The 23,118-nt window shown below is 45.2% G+C and overlaps 1 protein-coding gene across 2 annotated transcripts in view; it reads right to left on the reverse strand.

Annotated features, from left to right (window-relative positions):
• Stn1 (STN1 subunit of CST complex) overlaps window positions 1-14,629 on the reverse strand; it is a 35,855-nt gene extending 21,226 nt beyond the window's left edge. Inside the window, exons 1-4 of one of the 2 annotated variants that reach the window (XM_060390871.1) lie at window positions 14,370-14,629; window positions 13,755-13,946; window positions 5,498-5,593; window positions 1,132-1,200 (exon numbers count right to left, since the gene is read on the reverse strand). In XM_060390871.1, coding sequence (XP_060246854.1) covers window positions 1,132-1,200; window positions 5,498-5,593; window positions 13,755-13,887 — 298 coding nt within the window. In that variant the 5' untranslated portion in view covers window positions 13,888-13,946; window positions 14,370-14,629. The remainder of the gene's footprint in view (window positions 1-1,131; window positions 1,201-5,497; window positions 5,594-13,754; window positions 13,947-14,369) is intronic. The other variant, XM_021640213.2, reaches the window with a different exon arrangement.
• Between the last annotated feature and the right edge of the window lie 8,489 nt (window positions 14,630-23,118).

Here is a 23,118-nt window from a genome sequence, read left to right on the forward strand (position 1 = left end):
GACCAAGGCAGAGTACCATAATCCTCTTTGATGGCATGTCCCTAATAACCTAGGACCTCACTCTTATTCGTCCACAAGATTTTCCTTTCCTGCCAACCCTGAGGACCAAACCCTTTGGAAGGCATTTGTCGGGACCACAGCAACAACAGCACAGTGGTAGGAGGTGGAGCTGAGTGGGAGGCATCTAGAGCACAAGGACAATGTGGATGAGTCAATGCTATTCTCTTTTTGTGCTCTTGTCATGTACTGGAAGAAGCAACACTCAAGAAGCTATCTTGGAGGCGGAGACTGGCCTTCACCAAGCATCAGACCTTGCAGGTACTTTGGACTTCCCAACATCCAGGACAGACAAACAACTGTTCGCAATGAATTACCGCCTAGAGTATTCTGCCTAATAGCACTGTGGTGGTTATGGTTAGTCTTCATTGTCACTTGGCTTAGCTTAGAATGGCCATAGAAACACACTCTGGGTGCGTCTATGAGGATGTCTAAGAAGGAATCCTCCCAAATCTGAGCTATATTACCCCATAGGCTGGGATCCCAACTGTATATGAACAACAAGGAGAAAGAGAGTGGACAGCAGCATTCATCTTCCTCTGCTTCCTGTGGTTGTAGGGTGAACAGGTGCATCACCCACCTGCCTCCGTGCCTTCCCGGTTAAACTGTGAGCTGACACGTAACAGTTCTTAAATTCCTTTTGACAAGCTGGGCATAGCAGCATATGCATTTAATCCTAGCAACTGGAAGGCACATCAGGTGGAGCTCATTGAGTTTAAGGCTAGCTAGTGAGTTCAGGCCATCCAGGGCTACATAATGTGACAATGTCACCGCCCCCATTCCTTCAGTTGACATAATAACACTGTATACCTAATAAATAAATACATCTTTAAAAAAATGTACTGTAGAAACTTCCGGGAATCTCTTCTCAGTTCCTAGGTTTAGGAGAAAATGAGGATCAAGGAGGTAGGAGAGAAGCAATTGCCCTTCCCCAATATGGGGACAGGGTGTCAGGGCCATGGATGCAACCCAGCAGTGGCTTAATGTGAAAATACTGAGAGCTGTTTGATGAGCTACACTGAGCAAAATCCTTTGTTTAGCAGAAAATGAAAGGGATGTGGCAAGTATAATTACCTGATGAGGACTCAGTATCGCTCAGCTTTTTCCAACAGATGCAGTTTATAACTCCAGTGGCATCATCCACTAAAAGAGAAGCATCAACCGGCAGGTGAGACCTGGGCATGGCTGGCCAATCCACATGTCATCACTGCATTCAGCCATATTCAAAGAGGACAGTTTCAATAGCCCAGTGGAGCAACTCCCTTAAAACCTCTCCCTCAGCTGAGCGTGGTGGCGCACACCTGTAATCCCAGTGCTCAGGGAGGCAGAGGCAGGTGATCTTTGTAGGCCAGCCTGGTCTACACAGAGAGTCCAGGACAGCCACGGCTACACAGAGAAACCCTGTCTCAAAACAAACAAACAAACAACCAAAACAAAAAAACCAGCCAAACAAAAAGCTTCTCCCTCTCTCTATACTACACACCAGTGACCTGCTTACTTGTGAGCATATAACACATGACTCCAATGGGCACATTCAACATTTCCCTCACCCTACCTCCATGGCAGTGATGGATCTTATCTACTCTCTGCATCCTTAGGGCGTTAGGTGCCCACATCCATAACCTGCCTTTCTTCTCGTTCTTCTCAAATGAGAACTTACCATGTGGTCAGTGGTCAAAGGCACCGGTACTCTGGGCTCAGCCTTCTGTTACCTTGTCTTTCATTAGCTTGCTCATTACCCAAACAAAGTGGCCCACATCACTTGGACCAGAGGCTGCTCTGGAAAAAGGCTTCAGCCCCTCCCTTACCTTTACAAGGATGTAAGTGAATTCAAGTTCATCACAAGACCCAGCTTCATTTTAATAAAAGAAAATAATAATAACCTGGCCACAAAAATAGAACTATTCTGCCTTACTTTATTTATAGTGCTAAAAGGAAAAGAAAAATCAAACAATTTCTCTAAGACTGGATTTGTACAACAGAGGAATTTGGAGCTCTTTGCTGAGAGTAGACAGGACTTTCTCTTTGCCTGAAATCTGAAAATCACCAAATATAGATTACTAAGCACAGAGAAATAGGCCTCATAATTAAAACAAAACAGAACAAGTAAACTGTTGTAAAGGCCCATGTAATATAGAATATAAGGGTAAATGTTCTAGTATTGGCTTAAATCTAGAAAGAAGATTAAACTATTCCTTAGAGTGAAAAAGTTCATTTTATTAACATAAAGTACGTAAACAATGTGAGGAGATATTGGTGACCATCTTTAAGCTCTGGGTTTAGAACTTGTGGAAAGACTTCCTAAAGCAGTGAAAATTTCAACTCATTATACAAAGTTTGATACATTTGCTATCCTAAAACCAATAAAAGATATATATGGTTACTGCTTTAATATACAAAGAGCTCATATGAACTAGTGAGAAAAAGACCCAGACTATAAGAGAAGCAATATCAAAGAAAATGCATATGCAATGCATGGAAAATATGTAAGTGGTCAAAAAACAAATGTCAATATGCTAAATCCACTAACTGCCATGAAAAAAACTCAAGTTTAAATAACTTCTCAGCTGCTAGGTTGACAGTTAAAAACACTGACAACAGGAGTGAGGATATGGCTCAGTTGTACAGCACTTACTTAGTATCATGGGGGTCTGGGTTCAATCCCTAATACAAAAACAAATACACAGGAAATGCGGACACCCTCACTGGCTAGGAGTGGGGTTAAATCAGCAGCTCATTTCTAAACAGCAAGACTGGCAGCATGTATCAGATTCTAAAGCACACATACCCTCTGACTAGGTGATTCTAGTAAATTATTCTGCACAGAAAAACTGAACAAGCAAGTGCACAGATATCTATATTGGGATAATGTTGCTCACTGAAGTAGTTGCTTATAACACTGAAAATGGGAACAACATAAGTTTATAAATATGTAATCGGTTAAATAAACTGTAATACCAGAGTATATGAGATTAACGTGTTATGATGAAGACCTAGGTCCTCACTGTTGAAAGACACATATGCCTCTCTGTAAAACACAAATTCCATATACCTTCTAAATCTTACATACATAAAAATTAAACAGTATACTTAGATGGAAATTATTTTAAGATACTAAATGCTAGTAGAAGAATCTTATGAAGTATGGAGGAAGAAGACTACCTTCAATGTGAACATTAACTGCCAGATAAATTTCAAAAACAAAAAGAGATGGGGTCTGACTCTGTAGCTGGCTTGGACTCAATATGTAGCCCCTGCTGGCCTCAACCTTGCAGTAATCCTTGGCTTCAGCTTTATGTGTGTGGGGATTGCAGGCAGGAACCACTGCAGCTGGCTGAAAGTTTATTTATATTGGAAGCAAGACTAAGAGCAAATGAGTGAACACTTGTTCTAGGAGATGTGAGGTTACCCTGGTCTAACCCGAGCCCCTTGAGAGTCACCCAAGAGCACAAGCCGTTGCCAGGGGCTCTGTGAACTATAGGCACTGTCACCTAACCCTGACTTCTCTGGCCTCTCCCAGCAGACCATGTAACATGGTTCCCGAGGCCTGCTGCTGAGTACAACTACAAAGCCATAGCACATCCCTCCCTAGTATGATGCTATGATGAGTCAGTGTGGGCAGAACACCACAATGCACGCCTGCGGCGAGTCAGGGGCAGGCACAAGAAGAGCCATGCTGGGCCTGGAGACAGCAGGAGGACAAGCAGCTCTCTGCTTCAGCTGGCCACACAAGAACTGAGGCACAAAAGCCTTTCCGCTCTTAATTACTTCCACACTGCTGTCTTCCTGCAGTCCACAGCTGTGTCACGCTCTCCCAACACCCACTTGGAGGGAAGGCTACTCAGGGAAGAATCAAGTGTCTTCTTAAACACTCCCATAGTGGGAAAGTGAGTTAAGTCAAGTCCCTCTATGTCACAAGCTGGACCAGAGCCAATCCTAGGGCCAGACCTGAAATCCCCAAAAGTCTCATTTATTTGATCTGAAAATATCAACTCCAGATGCCTGGAGTCAGGGGAGCCTGGTGAAAGAAGGGATGCAGGAGAGAAAAGCTATTTTGAGCTCTATGCAGAAGGAGAGCGCACTGGGGCCAGGTCAGAAGTCACATGGAGTCATAAGCCTCCCCCAACACAACCCTGAGAAGTTAAGCGAGTCAGTTTTCTCACCTGCAAAATGAAACTATCTGTCCTTACTTATAACCAAATGGTGTGCATCATACAAAATGACGACCACGGAAAGTGCTTTGTAACTGAGACAGGGTTATTTGTCACTGGGACCTGGAGAGAAGTGTTGTACTGCACTACAGGCCCTGCCCACTGCTGGGGGCCCGCGCGCTGCATATACTTAAGGGTTATGTCCAGAACATCAGGGGAGAGGAAACAAACCTTTGTGTTACTCAAGATGTAGCCATTATCACACTTGACTGTCCCTTATAATCGAAAACTAAATCCAGAGCCTCCTTGTTCTGGACACTGGAGAACAGCTAGAACGTGCTTTAGTATAGTAGGTCTCAGTTTTTTGAGCTTAATGTAAATAACATTTTCTTTCAAAATGAGCCAAACATGTTATCTTAAACATTCCCATAGTGGGAAAGTGACTTGAGTGAGGTTCCTCTATGTCACAAGCCAGATCAGAGCCAATCCTAGGGCCAGACCTGAAATCCCCAACGGTCTCATTTATTTGATCTGAAAACATCAACTCCAGATGCCCAGGGTCCCCAGCACCACACTGGGTGGATCACAGCTGTTTCTAACTCCAGGGGATCCCACACCCTTTTCTGGCCTCCTCAGACACCTGGATTCACATGCACATAGCCACACACACACTCACACACGTATGCACATAGATAAAAAAAATTCTTTTAGAAAAACATACTTACATTAAACTTGAAAAACAGACCTACTATACTGTTCTAACAGTCCTCTGGTGTCCAGATTATGGAGGCTCTGGATGTTTTCAGTATGAGGGACAGGCAAGTCTGATAACGGATATTTACATCTTGCGTAACAAAAAGGTTTTTTTTCCTCTCCCCTGATTGTTCTGGATATAAATCTTAAAACAAAACAAAAAAAAACGATTCTTACCTAAATAGGTCTAGTTTTACATTTATAGGGCCTCTTTTCAGAAGGATCACTGTGAACACACAGTCCAGTCCTTGGCTCTGCAGAGCTGTGTCACGGGTATCGGGTGTCTTCCTGACCATCAGTGACCCTACACTGCTGCATTTCAATCCTTCCACCCCGCCCCCACCTCCCCTGAATCCGGGCGCTGCCACACAGGGCTCATCAGGATCATCCTTACCTGTGGCCTCATTTACTTCACAGACACACACACTCCGAGAGCCTCTCAACAGAGCCCTTGGTTCTGTGAGGCCCTAGCTTCTCACAAGCTTGAGGGCTGCTGAGAATCCAACCTGCAGCTGAGTGGGGACAGCTGCTCTTACCTCCGTAGCTGTAGAAAGCATCTCTTTCCCTTAGGCTGACGACGGTTCCCATGATATCTACCCGTCTTATTGGATGCCCGTTGTAAAAATATACACCTAAAATCAAAAGAAAGCAGTTCATGTAAGACAGCCACATTTTCTTGCATTAAATGTCTCTTGGGCATAGAGTGTCTGTCACAAGTCAGTGGCATACTGTGTGCGCAAGCTCCAGCCTTAAGAGTCCATTCTTGGAGCAGAGGCAGAAAACTGGGCTCTCGAGAAGCCTGAACTGGTGCAGCAGAGAAAGGCAGAGTCACCCACTCAGGCTGGTCACTTCCCACTGAGAACAGGAATTGTGCTTCTGTGAACAGGGCTCACCAGGCCTGTACACAGCTACTGCCTGTTGACACCAGCACACCACTGCATCTGAGTGGCTGCAAAGGAAACTCTGGCTTTTTAGAAAAACTTACCGATTTTACTGCACGTGTGTGAATGTTCTGCCTGTGTGCATTGTGCACATGCACCCCACGCATGCCTGTTGGACTCTCTGGACCTGGGGTATGGATGTTTGTAGGCCACCAATAAGGGTGCTGGGAATTGAGCCAGGGTTCTCCACAAGAGCAAATGCGCTTTCTCTCCAGCCCCATGGGCTTTAAAACCAGAACTTTTCTAAGAAACCAGTCATCATTTCTATCAACCAGTGAGGAAAAGACACAAGCCCTGCCCACTGGGACCAGCTGACCATGGCTCAAGCACTTCTTAAGACCCTGTTTGCAAAGCCCAGACTATACAGATGCTGGGAGGCAAGTTTCTGCCAGGGGAGAACCTGAGAGGTTGAGAGGAAGAGCTACCACTGACATGCAGCGATTTTTTTTTTCAGACATGGCAACACAAACCCGGGGGCTTCCAGAAGCCACAAGCTCCTAATTCCAGCTTTCATACCCTAGACTTCCTGGATGCTTCAGGGCTTCCCTCCCAGACTCTACATCCTTCTCCAGCTCCTGTGTCAGCCTCTGCCAAGTACCTGTATGTATCATCACCTGCTGGTTTCCAAGTAGTCTCCGACATTTAGCCTCTTCCAGCACCTGCATCCTTTACTTTCATATATAAATGATACATATACTTTCATTTTTCGTTTACTCTATTTTTGAGGGCAATACATTACTTATAAAATATATTATTAACATGTGTGTGTGTGTAAGAGGGAACCCACAGAAAAGGATGTCACATTCCAATGAGCTGAAGTTGGAGGCAGTTGGTTGACAGTTACCCAAATGGGTGGCAGGAACCAAATACAAGAGCAGCAAGCACTCTTAAATGCTAAGCCATCTCTCTAGGCCCACAGATATGTTTCCAAACAGCCTTTTTCTTTGTAAATAGATATATGGATGTAACAGTTTCTTTATCCATTCTTTGGTTCAGGGACATCTGGGCTGTTTCCAGTTTCTGGCTCTTACGAATAAAACCACTGTGAACAAAGCTGAGCAAATGTTCTTGTTGTATGGTGGAGCATCTTTTGGGTGCTCAGGAGTGGTAGAGCTGGGTCTTGAGGTAGAACTGTTTCCAAATTTTCTGAGAAAGCTTTCCAAAGTGGTTGTACAAGTTTGCACTCCCACCAGCAATGAAGGAAGATCCCCCTTTCTCCACAACCTCGCCAGTATGTTTTTGATCTTAGTCATTCTGATAGGTTTAATGAAATCTTAGAGTGGTTTGCATTTCCCTGATGACTAAGGACACTGAACATTTCTTTAAGTGCTTCTCGGTCATTCAATATTTTTCTGTTGAGAATTTTCTGTTTAGCTCTGAACCCCATTTTAAAAGTGGATCATTTGGTTTGTCGGTGTTTATTTTTTTCCTTTTTATTAATTTTTTATTTATTACAATTTATTCACTTTGTATCCTAGCTGTAGCCCTCTCCCTCATCCCCTCCCAATCCCATCCTCCCTCCCTCTTCTCCTCCCAGGCCCCTCCCCCAGTCCACTGATAAAGGAGGTCCTCCTCCCCTTCCATCTGACCCTAGCCCATCAGGTTTCAACAGGACTGGCTGCATTGTCTTTCTCTGTGGCCTGGTAAGGCTCCTCCCCCTCTCAGGGTGAGGTGATCAAAGAGTCAGCCACTTATTTCATATCAGAGACAGCCCCTGTTCCCCTTACTAGGGTATCCACTTGGAGACTGAGCTGCCATGGGCTACATCTGTGAACGGTTTCTAGGTTATCTCTATGCATGGTCCTTGGTTTGAGTATCAGTCTCAGAAAACGCCCCTGGGCCCAGATTTATTGGTTCTATTGCGATCCTTGTGGAGCTCCTGTCCCCTCCAGGTCTTTCTATCTCCCTCTTCTTTCATAAGATTCCCTGTACTCTGCCCAAAGGTGTTTAATTTCTTGAGTTCTTTATATGTTTTGGATATTAGCCCTCTGTTGGATGCAGGATTGGTGAAGATCTTTTCCCAGTCTGTAGACTATGTATATGTACACAATGCTATTTTAAAAAAAAGGACATCATGAAATTTGCAGGCAAATGGACAGATCTGGAAAAGATCATCCTGAGTGAGGTAACTCAAACCCAGAAAGACACACATGGTATGTACTCACTTATAAGCAGATATTAGCCAATTAATATAGGATAACCATACTATAATCCACAGACCTAAAGAAGCTGAGTAACAAGGAGGACCCCAGGGAGGATGCTTAATTCTCATTCAGAAGGGCAAACAAAATAGACACCAGACATGGTTGAAGAGAAGGAACAGAACTGGAGCCTTCCATGGACATTCTCTGAAAGACTCCACCCAGCAGTGGATCTAAGAAGATTCTGAGAATCACAGCAAAACTTTGGGCAGAGGGCAGGGAGTCTTATGGAAGAGTATGTGTTGGGGGGGACGGGTAACAGAAAAACCCAGAGGGACTAGGAATCCATAAAGAGACCAACAAAGCCAACAAATCTGGGTCAGGGGCTCCTGCAGGGGCTGATGTACCAACCAAGGACCAAGCACGGAGAGGACCTAGACCCCTGCTCAGATACAGCTAATAGGCAGCTCAGTCTAGGGGATCAGGGGCTGTCTCTGACAAGGACTCTGGTACATGCTCCTTGATCACTTCCCCTGGGTGGGGTGGCCTTGCCAGGCCACAGAAGAGGATTCAGGCATTCTTAAAGAGACTTGATAGTCTTTGGCCAGTTGGTAAGGGAGGAGCTCCCCTTTTCTGAGGACTAGGGGAGGGATATAGGGGTTGAAGAGGAAGGAAGCTATGATAGGGATGTAAAGTGAATAAATTTTAAAAATTTAAAAGAAAAACAAACAAACAAATAAATATGTAGATGTAAACAATGAAGCCATGATTGCACCAAGCATTTGGTGCAATCCTAACCATCCTTCCTAACCATCATGGCTGGTCAGACCTCTGGATTTCAATCCATTAGGAGACTATGACCTGAACTTTCACACTAACCACTGCTGATGGGCAGTTCTCTCAGAGGGATACTAGGAGAGTAGGTGTGGCTTGGAGAGAGAAGCACAGCGAATTTAGAGAAGAGCTGGTCCCACTTCTATGGGGCCAGTGTACTTCTAAGGTGGATAGACTTAGTGCAATGTAGGAGACTAGAAACTGATGATGGCAAGGCCCCCAGAAGGAAGAAGCCCAGGTTACAGTGTCACCCCTGAAAGACAGCTGCTCCCATTCACAAACACATGGGCTGACTGGGTATGACATGGATCTACAGTCAACAGCTGAAATATTATGACCCTTAAGATGGGGTGAAAGGCTGAACAGAAGTCTGTTTCCAAAAGCAGTAAGAAGACTGGACTAACACACAAGCCAGTGTCCCCAAGTCACTGACCCCTCATTCAATAAACCGCATCTGGCAACAATGAAAATCTGAACAGGTTTTCACTTGAGAACATACTATAACCTCCTTGAGAAAAAGGATAGACATGGACCTCATAAATGTCTACCCTGGGAACTAACAATAGCTCGCTCTCAAGAGCGGTCACTTGAGGCTGCAAGAAAATCCTGCTAGTCCCAAAGGACTCAGCAGAAGAAAATCTTGAAAGCATCACAGAACAATAGAGGACTACAGAAACAAACAAACAACAGATGGTTTGAATTGGGAGGGGGGAAAAAAACCTCTGAGGAAACTAGTTGAGAAATGAATGCAGTGCTTAAAAACACAGAAGAAACTTCTCAAAGCATTTTAAGACACAAACCACAAAATAAGAAGGCAGGCCTCCAGAAGATGGCTTACGACATGGTGAAAAAGAGAACCACTTCCTCCCACCACAGTGAGTTCTCCTGTGGAGCTCAAGGGCGCAGCTCTGTCCACTGAGAAAAGAACAGGCCAAGAAAAGAAAATGATCAAACAGACAAGCTTAGGGCAAGCTCACGTTCCAGCCTTTTCCACGGAGGCCACAGTGGCCTAGGAAATCCTGGGTATCTGTGCTCCCCAGACTCCTAAGAAAAGGAAGCCACTCTGTGAGACAGGCTTAGAGAGCCAAGGTCATTAGCAAATTTGATTCAGATTTTAAGCTACTGTCCACGAACATTCACAACTCCAAGAGGATATTGTCTGTTTTCTCTCTTTAAATAGTACTTTCATAAAAGATTCAGCTCAAGAAACAGGACCGAATAACATTCAGAGCCAGGCTGGTCTGCATGGGAATATCTGGTCAGCAAGGGCTACACAGAGAAGTCCTGGGTCAGGGAGGACATCCTCCACATACAAGCAAAGTTTTTTAATGCGTAAAACAAATAAATAAATAAACCACATACCTAAATACCACAAGCTTCACATTTCTACCAGTGAAACCCAAAGTTCACACAAGGCCAACCAAACAGTACTCAGTTAGGTAAAACTTCACCGGTTTTGGCCACTCCCATTTCAGCTACGAGATTCCAGCTTTGCTGGATCCTCTGCCCAGCCTGTTAGTGTTCTGCCCAGTTCACAAACCCCAAAAGACCAGGAATAACTAGACTCCGCTGTAAATACACGAGGTTCTTTTTATTGTAAATTACAAGCTGCAGCTTGGGCTCACACCCCCACTGCCGAAGCGGTGAGAGCCGAGCACCCGGTGCTCAGGTTAGTTGGGTGATTTAAAGATTCTGGTCCCTCCCAGGATGCCCAAGGCAGGGGTGGTTCCTACCTGGCAAGCATCTATTGGTAAAAATGCTACATTTTGAATTGACTGGCTATAGGAAGGTCCCCAGACCATTAATGACCTGGTGTCCCACCCTATGGGGATGGGCCAGTTTCCTAGCAACTGTATCTCTAGTGGGTGGGGAAAGAATGCAATAAGGCGGTCCTTCCCCTCAGGGCATTAGTGGACTTCTCCACCCACCTAGTTCAGGCCTTAATTAATAATAGCTACTAATTTTTAATCTTTTGGCCTCTCATTACAATGCTGTTTCTGTGATTCTTTCAGCTTTGATGATTACTTAAAACTCAGGAAGGTGCCAGACTTAATGATTAGAATTTTATAACAAAGGGCAGAAATTAGAGAAGGCTAAATAAAGCACAGAAGAAGGTATAGAGGTCTCATGTTAAGATTCTGAGACTCTGGGACACATCACTCTCTGACACAGTATATTTAACTAACCAAGGAAGCTTATTCAAGCCTAAGGATCAGGGATTTAATGGGTTTTCATTGTGTAGGCATGATTGATTCACAGGTCATATGAATGAATGACCTCAGCCTCCAGGGTGAGGCTGATAGGGTCCCTCTTTGATTCCCAACCTTCAATTCATAACTCTGGTCTTTTGGGTACAGACAGGTCCATTCTGAAACAAGCAGCCCAGGAATAACATGTTCCATTAGCATAAACTAAGGTGTGGCGCCAACCCCCAGAAACAAAGACACTCCTAAATCAGGAAATTCCAAGATGGAGAGATTATAGCCCAGGACCCAGGACAAAAGAGCAAGCAAGTTGATTACTACAGAACACATTTGTTTCCTATTAGCGGTTGTTAACCTCTATTGTGTTGTTTCAGATAGTCCTTCCCATTTAAATATTTCTAATTTTATGGAGTCACAGCATTTTTTTCCTGGCCTTGAGTCCACAGAGATTTGCCTGCTTCTGCATATATCACCGCACCCCTTTTGTCTTGTGTTTAGAGCCAATGTGTCCTGTAGACTGACTGGGTTGGCCTTGGATGTTGTTGAGGATGGATGATGCTGAATTCTTGATCTTCTGCCTCCACCTTAATGCTGTGTAATCCACACTTGGTTCACAAGTATTCTCTTTATGGTAAACTAAGACAGAAGCCAAAACCATAAAACCTACCCTCTTGGAAACCAACAGCATAGTTTAAAGAAAACCATTCTGAAATTATGAGGTTGCTTCATCCATGAGATTTCCTCTCACAAATGGGCATCTGAAACAATCTCACCAGAGAAGAGAGGGTAAAGATCAGCAGGGTTGGTTCTCATTGGATTTCTTTTAACACACCATCGCATCCTTTGACCACAGGAAGGTTAAATCCCCATAGTTAAACTGCTGAGATGACCCCTGGTACTTGTTTGCTCACTCACACATCTTTTAAGAAAAACCGAATTTGGTGTGAATTAATTTCTTCCCCAGGATGTGAGCTATACAGAACAGCAGATAATTCTAGAAAACTTTGGAGGAGGCTGGCTGCCTTCCAAGTGGAGGGAAAACCCACAGACCAAGTTCAACAGTAAATAGGAAGTAAAGGTGTGGCGAAAGGAATTCTGTACAAAAGGCTTTAGTAGAAGGCCACCCAAATACGTGCAACAAATCGCCTAAAACCTCATCTCATTCAAACTGGATATTTGAGACCTTGACTTTTTTTTTTGGCTCAAAGCTTGTTTATTCAGAAGGTCCTTAATTGGAAAGCTTCACAAACTTGCAAGGAGGTCAGCCAAACTTCTCATACAACACAATATTAAACTCCTGAAGGACTACCCAGAGCCACTTAAATTATTCTAATCTATGTATCTGTTAAACTTTTAGATAACCATATCTCTGGTAAACAATGATCTAATTTTAAAAACTGTGGCAGAGGTGACGGTGCATTTAATAAAATGCTTGCTGCACAAGCATAATGATCTGAATTCTGACCCCCTGCATCCACAGAAAAGCCCACTTGTCTGCATATACCTGTAATCCTGGAGGGGACCAAGCAGAGATTAAAAGATCCTTCAAGTTCATTGGTCAGCAAAAGACCTTGCCTTAAAAAACAAAGGAGAGCCGGTGGGGTGGTGCACACCTTTGATCCCAGCACTCAGGGAGGCAGAGGCAGGTGGATTTCTCAGTGCAAGGCCAGCCTGGTCTATAGAGTAAGTTCCAAGACAGCCAGGGCTACAAGGAGAAACCCTATCTCAAACATCCCCTTCCCCATAAGGCAAAGTACTCAATGGTTAACAGTACTGGCTGCTCTTCCAGAGGACCTGGGTTCAATCCCCAGCACCAATATGGTGGTTCACACTATCTGTAACTCCAATTTCAGGGGATCCCTCTACTGCCTTTTGAGGGCACTGCACACACATACACACTCGAGACAAAGACAAAACACCCATACACATAAAATATGATAGAAACAAAATTTAGAAAGTGAAAACCCCAGGAAGACACCTAGCGGTGCACACATGTGACTCACGTGAACATGTATTTATACTGCACATCTATGCACAATGCTACATACACAGGGCTTTGCTGCTTTCACTGGTGTTTCTCAAGGGCCTACCCACTGCAAGCTGATGATGTCACTAAACATGGACAAGCCAGAGGGCAAATCTGGCATCTTTCCTTTTAGGAGTTTCTATTTTCATTGTGATTAATTCAAACCAAAACCAACCCCCACAAAGAGGACACCCAAACTTTGCAAAAACTGAGTCATCTCCCTGGTAAGTAGTGCTGCAAGGCTTCTAAGCCTGCCTAGTCCAGCGATCTTTACACTCAAAAGCAGGCCCCTCAAAAAGAGTCTACGTATTTTAAGACATGGAATAAATACTTTAAGCATATGTCCTGCCTGGCTTTGAACCCCTGATCATCTCTACTTCCATCTACCAAGTGTTGTAATTACTTCTGGTTTGAAGTACGGGAGGGGCTGAGTGCAAAGGTTATGCCATCAGACTATTTGACTTTAAAATTTTCTTTAATTTACAAAAAATCACAGAAATGGACTCCTCCCAAGGTTGAGGCTAGATAACGTTCAGACCATAGCAGGGCTCTTCCGGATTCCCTAAGCCCCAGCTTTCTGTATCTTTGGGGAAACTAGGTGGGCAGGGGGCAGCACAGGGCATCCATTAGGCTGATGGGCCACATACCTGGCACTTGGTCAGACTCCTTCATCTCCAGGATATCCCTGATGTAGAGTTTTGCAAAGGCTACAAACACAGGATCCAAACCCCAAAAGAGGGAGGGGATCTCCTCTTCCCTTGGACTGGATTCACACTGCATCAAGAGGCAAGGATGTGTTATCTGCTGACCCCGAGACGCTCTGCTTCAGAGCCAGGGCTCTATAAGAGACACAAAAATAAGGTTTCAAAGTGTTTAGTGTGAGGTTTACCCTGAAGTTTTAGGAGTGGGCTCAGGACCCTGTCAAACTCTAGGCACTGTAGATGGAAAGGAGGGGCTCTTCGTGTGGTGGCCCCTTTCCACGAAATACCAACTCAGAGCCAGTTAAACACAAATTTTCTTTTGCAGACAGCCCAGGCTGGCCTTCATTAGCTAGGTAGTTGAGGATGACCTTGAACTACTGATCCTCCAGCTTCCTGCTCCAGTACCGGGATTACAGTCGTGTAACATCGAGCCTAATTTATGCAGCGCTGGGGATCGAACGCGGGGCTTCCTGCTCGCTAGGCAAGTACCCTCTAGGAACCGGGCTACATCCCCTAAACACTAACTCTCCACTCTGGGGACAACCATCCACACAGGCGTACCCCAAAGGAGCTTTAAAAAGGAGTCCGGAGACTAACGGCGCCCCTGTGGCCGTGGACTTTGCGCATGGTCTATCCACGCTTCGACATTTCACCTTCTGGGAAGAGCGGAGGAAAAGAAGAGGAGACAAAATTTGAGCAGTTAACAGTCTCTCCCGGCAGAAGCAATCGGCCACGATTGCCGCAACAGTTCCGGTCGGGAGAAGGAGGCGCGCACACTGCCGCCGGCGCATTTCCTTCCCGCCACGGCGTCTAGCTTCCGCCAGCCGCTCCGCGGAGGCCACACCCGCGAGGTTCGCCCCACAGACCACGCCCACCACCCCGCACAGGCTCCGCCCACGCCGTCTTCCAGATCCGCGCCCTGCGCTAGCTCGCCTGGGCCTGGGCTAATATAGGCCCCGGAATCTCTGCAGCTCAAATTCCGCCTTCCGTGTCACGTTTGTCACTGACACTCCCTCGGACAATTCCAAGAAATTGGGACGGGAGCAAACTTTTTTTTTGTTTTAAATTAGGGCAGGAGGTTGTCTTGATTTATTAAACCAGAAAACAACAAAATTAGGCAGCGGAGTATTTTACACGTTTCTCCACAGCTGGTAAATGACCACTGACCCGCCTTAGGGATGCTATGGTATTGCTTGTAGATCTAAACTTGAGGCCCCGACTGAATCTGAGGTCTTGTCCTCTAACGGAAACCAGCCCTCCAAGACCCCCCTTCCCTAAGGTACAGTCCAGGTTGGTGTACATTTGAGAACTCTTTCTTGGGAGACTGACATTGTGTAAACCATGGTCAGCTTGGTGGAACCCTGTCTCCAGCGTTTCCACTCCTATAAAAGAGGCTGTGCTACCACAACGGAAGAAATGGTGAGAGTTCTTCCTGACTATGACAAAGACAAGGGGAGGGCAGGTCACTGATGCAGTAAAAGAGGCCGGTGGCTAGAGAGATCATTTTGTTAAACTTCTGGGGCTGGGATGGAAACTGTGTCATTAGAACCATGGCATCCAGTTACCTCCCTGGCCACAGAAGGAGCTGAAAAACACATTATCTCCCAGAGTCAGTGACACTAAACAGCTGGGTCGGTGGAGTTCAAGATCTATTTCAGTCACAGCCAGGAGGACTGATGCTTCCAGCTTACCTGTCAAGTGGAGACAGACAGGTTGGGTGACATTCTCTGGACTGCACACAACTGCTCTAGGGTGGAACCCAAGAAGAAAATCACTCTTAGGTGTCGTCAGAACCTGAGGGGTTTTCAGGAATGACTCGCAGGGACAGAGTGCTAGGACTCTGGGTTTACTGCCAACCTTGGGGAGGGCCACTCCAGTGGTATAAATAGGAGCAGACTCCCCTGATGTCATCTTTTACAGTGATAGGAAGACTCCTTGGACAGGGTTGTGCCTCTTGATCTGAGCCCCAAACCTGAGGAGAATGTGGTAACGAAGCTGAAGGTGAGATGGAGATTTCCGTCTGGGTTGCAGAGCCACATTGAGAGGTTTGGGGGGAGATTTGTAAAGATCTCCTCCCACCACTGGAGATCCTAGGCTCTCAGGCCTGCTTGAATGCTCCTGAAATCATCAACCTGGAAGCACATCCCCCGACGCCCCACCCTGGCCACAGAGCACCCTACAACACTCAAGGCAGATATTTTAAAAGTCAATGCTAGGAACCCTTTCTTTTGGTTCGTTGGTGTGAAATAAGTTTTATAGACTTTTTTTTTTGACAGATCATATTATTTTTTCCTGAAAGCTAAGATTCTAGCAAATTCTTCTGGAAAACAGTGAATTTGAACTGTATGTCTCAAATACCTCAAAGCTCAAATTAGTATGCTATAATTGTGATTTCCATCTTTACAAGTAGTACTTGCCAATGGTTTTCTCTTTGAAGTTTATAATTGTTCAAGATTTCCTTCCTGATCAAACCTTAATCAGGCTCCTAGCTTCTCAACTAGGCTCCAATCGTAGTCTATGAAGAGCTAAGCAGACACTAACATAGTTTGTAACAGCATCCCGGGGCTAGTACCTCGTTCCTCTTGAAATGCCTGAGACAACTCCAGACCACAGCAGAATTGTTTGCTCTAGCTGACAGCCAACCACAGGGAGCCATGGCCTCTGTGGGAGGGTAGGAGCCTGAATACCACAGGCAACAAACTTAAATTAGTTTTACTGGCTGTAACTCCCTGCACACTTTCTTACTTTTTCACTTCCCTGACTGCTCAAGCCCAGGCTCCATTCCCCAGTCCCTTCTTCCTTGTTTTCTCTTTTGAAAAACCCCAGTCTGAGTGAACCCCACTTTTTCTTCTTGGCAGTGGCTACTATATATAATCTGTTTTCACTGTTTTAACTAGTGTTGCACTATGCTTATCTTTGATATAATAAAGACAACTTGCCCTGAAGGCATTTTCAGTGTGTCAGCATCCTTTGACCCCCCCCCCCCGTGTGTGTGTGTGTGTGTGTGTGTGTGTGTGTGTGTTTGATTTGGCACTGGGTGTGGAGAAGTACTAAGCATCTAAGCATGTCACTGGAACGGAAAGAGTGATGCATGTGATCAGTTAAAGCACAAAGCAAGGACTGGGGTGTAGCTCTGTGGAAGAGTGTTTCTCTAGCTGCTAGAGTCTAGCATGTGCACCATTCTAGGTTCAATCCCCAGCATAAAAAAACACAAAACAACAACTAAAACAAGCAAGAGGCCGAGGGTGTGGCCCGAGTTATAGCTGCTGTCTGAGTTGTGGGAGGTAAATGGAGGGGGCTCATTAAATGAGATAATGCAGCATAGTAACAGCTAGAACAAAGCAAGCACAGTTCACAGGAACTATTGTTTGTATTCACTGTGAAGGTGGGAGTCAAACTGGGTTGTTGTTTTTTTTTTTTAATGGAAGAGCTGATCATTCCCTTATTTATGAAACTTATTTCCAAAGCTCCTGAACACAGGGAATGAGGGAGAAATATGTGTGTTGGGGGGGGGAGGGTGAGATGGGTCCTCATGGAGCTTCTGTTTTGTGAGAGAAGAGACAATGGACAAAAGAAAATAAAAAAAAAAAAAAACTACACTTGTCACTGCTTAGGAGGCCATAAGAAGCGTTATGTTTGCACCTCGTGTATAGGCTTTCTTTTCACTAGATGAGAGGACGGAGCTCGAGGGCTCAGTCACAGGCACTAGGAAAAGTGCATTCCGAGCAGTAGTCAGGACAAGCATGGATGGATGCCTGGGAGCCCAGCAGCAAAGTACTTCCTTGTTCCAGAGCAGGGAAGAGTGGAGGCCTGTGGCCGCTGTGCGCTGTGCAGTAGGTAGAGAGCAGGTCCAGGTGAGCTGGTGCGTCGTGGACAGCAAGGCAGGTTTGTAGGCATGCCAGCACAGCAGCCTGGCTGCAGAAGTCAGGGAGACCAAGATCTGAGCAAGGTTCTGAAAGCGTGAGTAAACTTCTAGCCTTACTCCTTGTAAACAATGGGAAGGTGCTGCTTTAGGTTTTATTTTAACAAATTAAGATAGTGGGGCAACTGAGCGCTCAGCAGGAAAGGGTGCTCGCCACCCAGCCCGACAACCTGAGTTTAATCTCCAGGACCCAAACGGAAGTCGCAAGTCGACCTTTGACTTAAACAAGTATGCCTCACCCTCTTCTAAATAAATAAATGTAAAACAAAACAAAATACGCTTTAATCATAGGGCTGCCTACCACATCTGGCATACTACAAGAGTATGTAAAAAGGGTTTTCTACCCAGTAACTCAGTCCTGAAGGTTTATTTTAGGGATCTCCACCAGGTGATGGTGAAGGAGCCAAAATAAGATTTTGGGGGACTTATTTCAATGGTCCTTGTCTATGTCATCTGTTGTTCTACATAACTGCTCTGTGAGCTTTGAGCTCTCTCTTTTCTCCCTCTCTCCCTCCCTCTCTTCCTCCTCCTTTCTCTTTCTTCCCTCTACTCCTCCCTCCTCTCGCTCTGTCTTTGTCTCTCTGTCTGTCTGTCTCTCTCTTCCCCTCTTGCCCTCCCTCACTCTCTCCATCTTTCTAGTATATGTCCACTTTGGGAAAATGGCTTCGCTGAAGATCTCCACCCTTTAGTTTCTGCCCTGTAGCTCACAAGCCTTCTTTCAGAGCGAGCTCGGAAGGAGCCCTGGGCACTCCCATACACACTTCCTGATGGTGGCTGTCCAGTTCAACCTAACAGTCTGACTCACTTTAAGCTTCAAACAACCCCACCCCAGCCCGCCACTCCACTAAAACTGTTCTCCTAATGTTAGCAATTAGGTTCACATTCTCAAATGCAAAGACTGCTCTTCTTATTCTCCACTGCAGCTGTATTTTTTAAAGATTTAGTTATTATTTTTTTTATTTATACAGCATTCTACCTGCATGTGTGCTTGCACACTAGAATTGGGCACCAGATAGAACTATAGATGGCTGTGAGCCACCATGTGGTTGCTGGGAATTGAACTCAGGACCTTTGGAAGAACAGACAGTGTTCTTAACCTCTGAGCCATCTCTCCAGCCCCCTGTATTATTATTTTTTTTTTTTTTTTGTAGAGTTGGACAGTTGGTCTCTCCTTACACTTTGACTTCCTGAGTGCATCCTTTCTGGTTTCCCTTGTATCTCCTGTCTCTTAGTGTTATTCTTGTCTTCTGTCTACCTCTTACAAGGTCCTGCCTGTCTCTCCCTATGCACACTGAGAAGCCTCATTCAAACCTAGGACTCAACCAAGCCAATATTCCAGTGACTCTCAACTCTTTACATCTAGCCAAGAGCTCTGCCTGAGCCTGAGCCCCACACACCAATTCCCTGTGGAATCTCCTGGTACCTCAATCTCAGTTTTCCCCATGACTAGTACTCACCCACATTCTGTCTCTCTCCTCCCTACAAAGGTAAATACCAACCTCATCTGCCAATTTTCCAGGTCAGAAAACAGGAAGACTTCAAGGGCACCTCACCCTCTGCCACTTTTGAGACGCGATTAGTCACAAACCTATCAATTCTGCCTTTAACGTATGTTCTCTAACTTAGCTTCCTCCCTGTTCTTATTGTCATGGCCTTAATCCAGGCTTTCACAGTCATTGCCTGGATCACCTTCTAACCAGCTTCTATGCCTCCAGCCTGTCCTGCCTCCATTTCCTCATCTATGCTACAACCCAGATGCTCTTCACAAAATGCAAGTTAGACAGGTTAGTTCCTTGTTTAAACATTTCTCAATGGCTTTATGTGGAGGGCAGAATAAAGTTTAGCATCCTTTGCACTTTATGTCCGTCCCTCTCAGCCTGACCAGTGACTTCCCTCTCTAGATGCATCTCCCATGCCTGTACGGCTTGCAGCTGTGTGCACGTCTCCAAAGGCTGATCTGAGGAGGACTTTCTCAAGCTGAATGTGTTCAGATTGAAACCCAGTAAGTGGACTCAAACTCAATGCACACTGAAAACATCTGAGAAAGGAGCAGAGCGGGTAAAGTTTGAGCCCCAAAGCAGCACTCCAATGAATTCACCTGGAAAACACTGATGGCATCTGGAAATGCTGTTTCTAGACCATATCAAGCTGTCCTTTGCTCTTCCCCTTCTACCTGGGATGCCAGTCACTTACGAGTTACGAACATAACTGCTCTATATGTGCAGGGGATACAGAAAAAAAAAAGTGTTAAATGCTCGACCTATAGCAGGAATAGAGATACATGATCGCTGTATGTCAGTGTAATGGCCCAGGGTTATGGAGGAAAGGTCCAGAAAGCTTCAACGCCAAAAACCTCCAACATGAAGACCCCAGGAGTTGGCACCCCACTCCCAACCTGGCACCATAAAGCCAGCTCCCCCACCATCAAGAATGTATTACTTTAGCCGGGCTGTGGTGGCACATACTTTCAATCCCAGCACTCGGGGACAGAGGCAGGCAGAGTTCTGTCACTTCCAGGCCAGCCTGGTCTACAAAGTGAATCCAGGATAGCCAAGGCTCTGTTTTACAGAGAAACCCTGTCTTGAAAAACAAGCAAACAAACAAAAAAGGTATTTATTACCCTGACAGGTATCAGGCTACACTCCTTGTTTGACCTTACAAGGTTTTCCCCCAGACCCTGCAGCACCGGAGTATGCAGATAAGGCATCTTCCATCACCATGGTCAATGGTACAGGGCCACACGAGCCCCGCCCCAGGGACCCTGCCCACCTCTCCAGGGGCATAAATAACCCCTTCACCCCACCCCTAATAAACTGAACCGGTTCTCTGAAGCTGTTCCTGGGTGTGTTCTTTACTGGCACACTGCCACCGACTGAGACCCTGTGCTGCATACACCTGCGTCCTGGCCTAGCCAAGGGCTAAGCTTCACTCTGTCCAGCACAATGGCCTGGCTACCGCGAGGGAGAGGCAGACAGGTGGCTTGGCAGAATGAAGAGTTTATCTTGGCAACATACAATGGGGACCTGAGTCATGCGACCAGGGGACAGTAACTCTGCACTTGTTCACCTGGTCTGTCACCCAAGGAGTGCCTCAGTTTCACCTCCCGTATTTTGAGCTTAGTTGTTACATACAGGTGTTATATACCCTCTTGATATATTAACCCTTAATGGTATGAAATGTCCCTTTCGTAGTCTCTAATGAGAGGACTAGTTTTAAAGTCCCCTTTGGGGGCTAGAGAGGGCTTTAGTGGGTAAGGTGCTGACAAGTGTGACGACCTGGGTTTGAATCCCTGGCTCCTGTATAAAAGCTGGGCACGGCTGCATGTGCTGTAATATTTTATGTTATGCACAATATGGCACAATTTTAACCGTTGAAAAGAACATCCAGGGTAAAAACGATAGTGGGCTTTTTTTGGTTTGTTTTTTGTTTTTTTTTTTTCTTCTTCCTTGATGGTTTGAGGATTCACCCTCATCAGGAACAGTGCGGTAATTGTCTGGACTAGAAACCTGATGACTACATACATCAGGGAAACAAATAGTTATAGATGTCCTTCAACAGTCCGTAAGATTGAACTCTGGGAAAAAAAAAAAAAAAACGACCCAAAATGTCTACATCACCCTGGATGTCGTCTCTGTCTGTGCATTTAGAACCTACTTTGGCAATGGCAAGATAGTCAGCTTTGGCATGGTTTAGGATTCCTTGAAGTATGCCAAGAAAAATAAGCCCAAGCACAGACTTGCAAGACATAGCTCTATAAAAAGAAAAAGAGTTAAGAAAACAGTGTAAAGGAGGTAAGAACAGGATAAGGACAGGTGGGGAGTAGGTGGTGGGTGGTAGGTACTGGTTGGGGTGTCTGCAAAGGCCCAGGGTGGTGCTGGCAGAAGAGGCCTGAGCTTGGTGATGGCGGGAGTGAAGATTAAGTAGTGAGTTGATCAGGTGACCGTGCAAATTTCTAAAGTGAAGACTAACAACCTATGCAATCTTAACAAAAAAAAAAAAAAAAAATTTAAACAGTGAGCCTGAGTGTGTCATGAAAACTGAGTGTGGCTTGGCTCAGCCACGGCACGTAAACTTACGTGATGGTCACCTGTATGATGCATCACTTAAGCCATGGGCTCACACTGTGTCTTGCCAAGGGCAGCAGTTCCCGTTGTTACTGGCTATTTACGAGATGGGTTCCATGTACACCTCCTCTCCTGATAAAGTTAAAGATGGTCTCCCTGACAGCTAACAGATACTTCTCCAGGACCAGAGCTGGCAGGCAGCACCCCACTTCCCTAAAGGTTACCAGTTAGAATGAACACCAGCTGGAAAGACCCCAATTCTCCTTATAGTTACCTTATGATAATGTTGCTGCACACATTAGAAAGAGGTTCGAGTTGAATAAACACTAAGCACTGACAGACCAGAATAAAGAGACAAAGAAAAACGTCAAGTAAAGGAATCCAAATTTTCCTTTTTACGCAAGGCATTGACAAAAACCTCATACGGTTGGCCAAATGAATTGTGCACGGATATGTGTACTATTTTAAAAGTGATCTTAAAAGATGGGGCGTTTGAATGTTGAGTATGTATTGCTTAAATACGGAAAGTCATTTTAAAATTAGCATTTCCAAATCTCACAGATGCACTGGTGAGTGACAGAAGCCAGGCACAAAAGAAGGGCATATTCCGCCATTCTGTTTATATAAATAGAAGTGCTCCGTGTTGTTGGAAGTCAAGAGAATGGCTGCTCTTGGTGAACCATGTGGGAATGTGAAGGCACCTTGTGTGGCTCCGGGACGCTTAATATTGCTTGTGTAAATCTACGTTAGGTTTCCCTTACTTTTCTAAAATTGCATTTGTTTGTTTGTCCGTTGGATATGAATGTGCGAGTGCATGTGTGTTTGACACATGTGTACCTCAGAGATAGCTTGCAGGGGTTAGTTCTCTTCTTTAACCATCTGGGAGTCGATGGATTCCATGAACACCCCCTCTTCCGATAAATGCCAGAAGCCTTGGGTGATCAGGTTTAGCAGCAAGAGACCTTCCCTGCTAAGCCATATGCCAGTGACATTATGTTCAGTAAAATATCTTTTCAATTTATACCCTTAGTGTTTGAGGTTGAACTTTATCTTTATTTTTTATGATGTGTATATGTGTGTGCACATATGTAAGGATGTGCACGAAAGTACAGTTCACAGGAAGGTCGGAAGCACAGGGCCCCTTTGAGCAGGCAGTCGTTAGTCACTGGATGTGGGTACTGAACTCTGGTACTCTGGGCCAGTAGATCTGTTCTAAACTGCAGAGCCATCTCTCCAGCCCCTGAAGTTGCTTTTTTAAGCTGAGAAAAAAAAAAAGTGAACGTGATTAAATGTGTAAGACACCACATTTGGCGTTGCTGTCCCT

Source organism: Meriones unguiculatus, chromosome 1, assembly GCF_030254825.1.
Source record: "Meriones unguiculatus strain TT.TT164.6M chromosome 1, Bangor_MerUng_6.1, whole genome shotgun sequence".
Taxonomy (NCBI): domain Eukaryota; kingdom Metazoa; phylum Chordata; class Mammalia; order Rodentia; family Muridae; genus Meriones; species Meriones unguiculatus.